At 47.5% G+C, this 5,210-nt stretch overlaps 1 protein-coding gene across 3 annotated transcripts in view; it reads right to left on the minus strand.

The window, feature by feature from the left end:
• The window catches only part of CDC45 (cell division cycle 45), a 31,736-nt gene extending 27,173 nt beyond the window's left edge, over window positions 1-4,563 (minus strand). For 2 of the 3 annotated variants that reach the window (XM_041729018.1, XM_041729016.1), the window contains exons 1-5: window positions 4,430-4,563; window positions 4,235-4,294; window positions 3,421-3,513; window positions 2,501-2,638; window positions 1,416-1,568 (exon numbers count right to left, since the gene is read on the minus strand). In XM_041729018.1, the coding sequence (XP_041584952.1) occupies window positions 1,416-1,568; window positions 2,501-2,638; window positions 3,421-3,513; window positions 4,235-4,294; window positions 4,430-4,480 (495 nt within the window). In that variant the 5' untranslated portion in view covers window positions 4,481-4,563. The remainder of the gene's footprint in view (window positions 1-1,415; window positions 1,569-2,500; window positions 2,639-3,420; window positions 3,514-4,234; window positions 4,295-4,429) is intronic. The other variant, XM_041729017.1, reaches the window with a different exon arrangement.
• Window positions 4,564-5,210: the final 647 nt, after the last annotated feature.

Consider the following 5,210-nt stretch of genomic DNA (forward strand, 5'->3'; position numbering starts at 1 on the left):
GGTACATACTAGGTGCTAAAATATATTAGTCAGGATGGAGAATTCCAAGACTCTGACCTGCAGAACATGAATGTTTCCAGGGACAATCCCACCACATTACTGATATTGGGGGCCCGATGGAAAGCAGCTCAAGAATAGAAGAAATAATGCTATAAAAAAGGAGCATCAGGTAACAAAAAAAAAAAGAGTTCTTAGGAATCAAAGATTAGAAGATGAAGACTAAAAGTTGGCCAGAGAATGGAACAGATAGGAAAGGAAAATCTAATCTAGAGGAAAAATCTAATCTAGAGGAAAGAGAATCTAAGAATGTATCTGAGGTGACTATCCAAAGCTCCAGAGAAGGGACTGGCCAAAGGTAGGGAAGGCAAGGGGAAAACATTCCTACCTTTGCAGAACATACCCCCTAAATGGACAGAATGTCCTGAATGTCCCCAAAATGGCTCAAAAGAGCTCTGCTAAAGCACAGTATTGGAAAATGTCAGGTCAAAGATGAAGAGAATACTCCAAAACATGTTGGTGGCAAATTTCAGCATGCATACCAAGGACTGGGAGCCAAAGGGCTTTAACTTCTTCCACAACTAGAATAAACACTAGAATGCTAGAATAAACCATGGCCCTCCAGTTAAAGGAATGACTACCTCCCACCTTTAGTTTTCCATCTAGCAGAAGCCATTGACGTTGGGTAGGCTACTTCCAATGGCCAGGCCCCAGACTGGGTAAGCGCCTCAGACACAAGACTCACAAGGCTCAAACCACTCTTATCTTTGCACACAAGATGCTTCCCCTGGAGTGACCATTGGGGACTGAGCCCGGCTGAGAGCCACAGACCCATGTCGTTCCTCCATGGTGACTGTAGAGAGTGAGTTTTGAGAAAAGCAGGGAAGGGAGGTGATGCTTTTGCTATTTATTGTTTCTCTGTATTGCTTTTTTTTTTTAAGATGTTATTTTTATTTATTTTAGAGAGAGAGAGAAAGAGCAGGAGGAGGAGCAGAGTGGGAGAGAGGGAATCTTGAGCAGATTCTGCACTGAGCAAGGAACTTGACGTGGGACTTGACCTCACAACTCTGAGATCATGGCCTGAGCAAAAAAACCAAGTCAGACCCTTAACCAACTAAGCCACTCAGGCATTCTTCTGTAACACTTTTTAAAAATGTATGCTATCTAACGGGAAGAGCTGAGCTGTCCTAATTTTCATTTCAACTGATGAAATTCTACTGCATGGACGAGGATGTCAAAGCTCAGAGAAATTCAGTAACCTGTCTGAGGCCATACAGCCAGGGGGGGAAAGCTGAGCCCAGGATCAACACCCACACCTGCTGAATCCCAGCTAACTCCGGGGCCCCATAATCTCCAGTCTGAGCTCTGACCTCTGGGAATAACAAGTCCCTCAAGACTGTGGGGAGGCCCAAACCCACCTCTTCCAACCGTGTGCGCTTCTTAGAAGGCTCTGATCCATTGTCACTTTCACTTCCTGAGTGCTCTTCAGCCTCTTCTTCTTCATCATCCCTGAAGATATCATCATAGGCAGGAACTTCAAGGTCATCATCTTGTTTAATGAGTAGTTTGATCTAAGATTAAAACAAAAAACAACCAACACTCTCCTCTCTTGACAGAAAATTCTCCATCACAGGTTTTTCTCTTGCAGAATCTTACTTCCCACTGAGCTGATTCAGTTTTCTGTACAGAGTCCCTCATTTGAGAGAATTTCAGACTTCTCAAGCATTTTCTTGTTTTCATTTCTGTTCACTGAGGCAGTGGAGTTGTACCACACGTTATACAAAAATTCCAAAAGTTTAAAAACTATTCACTGTCATTTAAGTCTGAGAAAAAATGTTTCCTCTTATGCCACACAGCAAGCAAACAAAATGAATATCCTGCAACTTGGACTCTAATGGAAGACATGAAGGCGTGTGACACCTACTTGAATAAAACTGCTGGCTCAAAAAGAAGTTCCAAGCTGAGAACTTTGGGGCCAACACTTTGATAACACAGGAGTGGGGGTGTGGGTGTGGGACTCAACTCAGAGAATGGTTAGGTGGCTGCCCTATGCCAGGCTCCATGCTTGCTACTGGGGGTTCAAAGGAAAAGCACAGCACCACCATTTCAGGCTAATGATGGCCTCTTACACTATCATCTTGCTGGTCCTCATACCACCCTTTTAATGGGCAGGGAAATCCTGCCCCCACTTCTAGAGCTAATGCCTCTAGATCTTGATATTCAATGATGCTGGGCTGGGCCTGAGCTCTGAGGGCAGGCTCAGTGCAGGGTCCTGGTCCCTATACTTCTCAGGTTAAATGAATTCCAAAATGCATTCTAAGCACCTCCAAGACTTAGGTACCATGGTGCTTACCAGAGATAAACAAGACCAGGTTCTTGCCCTCAGGCTGTTCCATCTCCTGTAGCAGAGGTGGATACAATGCCTTGCTTATAACAGCAGGTATGATTATTGTCCACGGACAGGAGGACTCAGGGAAGACATGGGCCCAAAAGGCTGAGTTACCTGGGCTTCATTGTATACATTCACGACGTTGACTGGCCTGTGGGTGTCACACACAAAAAATACAGCCTCTTCATCAGGCTGAAGGATATCCAATAGGTCTACGTTAGCTCCACAGTTTATGAGGACAAAATAATGAAACTGGAAAAAAGAGAGATATTGTGAAGTAAGTACCTTGAGTAGGTCCTTCACCTTCAGCATTCTAGGCCCCTGAGCCCTTCTGCTGAGACATGTCAAGCCCCTGACACTGGGCAGGCCCTGACGATTAAAAGACTCCAAAAATGGCCACAGCTGGCCGTGTTAAGTGCTTTAACATATTCCAAATGCTATTTTATTTCCACAGTAATACCATGAGATAGGCCCCATGACTGGCCCTGTGGCTGTCTCTGCTCTGCAGAGCAGCATGTGGAGACTCAACATGACCCAGGCTCATGCATAGGGCCACAAAGCTGATGAGGAGCAGACCAAGACTTCAAATGCATAAGAGAGCCTCTCCAGATCTCAGTCACCCTACTGGACTGGGCTGGCTCTCTGTACTAATGGCATTATACAGGCTTAAATTTATAGCAAGTCTTGGGCAGCCTCTCTCTCTCATGAATAAATAAATAAAATCTTTTTTTTTTTTTTAAGATTTTATTTATTTATTCAAGAGACAGAGAGAGAGGGGAGAGAAAGAGGCAGAGACACAGGCAGAGGGAGAAGCAGGCTCCATGCAGGGAGCCCGACATGGGACTTGATCCCGGGTCTCCAGGATCAGGCCCTGGGCTGAAGCGGCGCTAAACTGCTGAGCCACCTGGGCTGCCCTAAAATCTTGAAAAGAAAAGAAAGAAAAGAAAAGAAAAGAAAAGAGAAAAGAAAAGAAAAGAAAAGAAATTACAACCAAATAAAATAAGACTAATTATTCTAAAATGCTTTTTCCATACCTGTTCTTTATGCTCAAGAAATGCAGTTTCAAGTTCTTGCCACCCAGAAACTGGAACCAGGGTATACTGTACGTGATCACACTGAAACAAGGCCTGAGAGAGATCATTTTTCAATCTATCAAATTAAGGACATCCGCAATTTACTTTGAAGTGCACTTAAGAACAATATAGCTTGAGAAACGAATGACAGGTGACAAAGTAAGAATAGTAAAACGCTCATGGGAGAAAGTAGGGGATGGGGATGTGAGTGATCACTGTATCATTCTGTCAACTTTGCCTAATTTTTGAAAATTACCAAAGGAAAACATTGGGAGGGAAAGCCGATCTTATTTCTAGGTCTTCTGAGGAGTAGTTCCTGACCCAAGGTCATGTAAACACTGCATCATATTCAAAAGAGAACCAATGATCGTCCTTAACAGACAAAGGAATCTGAGTTTCCAGTGTTGTTGATGACCCCACTGTGTCCTCCGTTGTCAGAGTCCTCTACCCGAACCGTACACTGGTGAAGCCACTCCATGTCTAAGGGTCTCTCCGATGCAAGCATTTTTTGGCCCAGGTTATTGCAAAAATACTAGCTGGTATTCCTGCCTTTTTCCGAGTCCTCTAACCTACCCAACACTTCTGCCCTCTAGGCGACCTCTCTGAGTGCCCCTCCGCAGCTTTCCTTGGCTCCAGGCGCTACCGCAGTAGGGGCGGGGGGGGGGGGCAGAGGTGGGAGGGTGAGGGGTGGCTCCCGCTCTGCTCCACACCTCCCGCCCGGCACGCAACTCAGCCCGGGGCCCCGCCCTTCCCTTCCAGGGTACACAAGGCTCACCTGAAGGATCTTGCAAGCGCACAGGGCATCCACGTCCGAGGCCACGAAGAGAAGAACCCTCTGTCAGGAGAAGAGCGGGCCAGCTGAAGGCAGAGACCCCCAACACTGGGGCCCCGTGCCCTCCCACGGCCGCTCCCCCTCATCCCTACACCCCTCCCCCCCGACAAGGCCACGAGGCCCAAGAGGAGGGGTCACCTGGCTCTGGACCACCTCGTAGAACTCCTTGCGGAAATCGGACACGAACATGGCCACGGCGGCCGGACACCGACAACTAGCGCGGAGACTCCCAGAGCTTCCGCGGCGGTCAAGACTCCCGCCAAACCAGGGCTCTTCCGATTGGCCCAGGATCCAACCAATCGCTGCTCAGTGCCCCGCTTTTCCCTCTTTCTGATTGGGTCCTGTTGGAGGCGGGCACGAGCGCTCAGCCATTCAGGTAAAATCAGACTCACTCCTAGACGAGAGCGGTCCCCAGGCGGAAGGCAAGCCCGGTGGCCCACTTCTGGTCTGACTCCCATTTACCCACAAATACGCCGCTTGGTGGACATCTTTAGTTTGGGAAGAGAAGCCTATTGCCTCCCACTGGGAACTCCGGGTGGGGGGGCGGAAAGAAACTTCTCCAAGAATTAAATTCACTTATACATCGATGTCATCGGTTTACGATTTTAATAAGGGCGGGGCGCAGTTCGAAGGCGGATGTGTAGCGTCCTTCCGCCAGCTTCCTCGATGGCCGCCGCAAAGGCAGGAAGGGCCACGTGCATTCTGGGTAGTGTAGTCCACAAGGAGAGTGGGCCCACGAAATTCGTCTGCAGGGGAGTACTATAAAAATGTGATTTAAAATAATTATAAAAGTTATTCTAGAGCAGACAAAAAATTAGGAGGGGGTATTTCAGTATATATTCCGGGAAAGTTTTAGGCCCTAGCGCCTTTGCCTGCTCTTTCTCTTTTTGCCGCCCACCCCTGTCTGCCGCACCTCCCC

Source organism: Vulpes lagopus, chromosome 14 (assembly GCF_018345385.1).
Source record: "Vulpes lagopus strain Blue_001 chromosome 14, ASM1834538v1, whole genome shotgun sequence".
NCBI lineage: Eukaryota > Metazoa > Chordata > Mammalia > Carnivora > Canidae > Vulpes > Vulpes lagopus.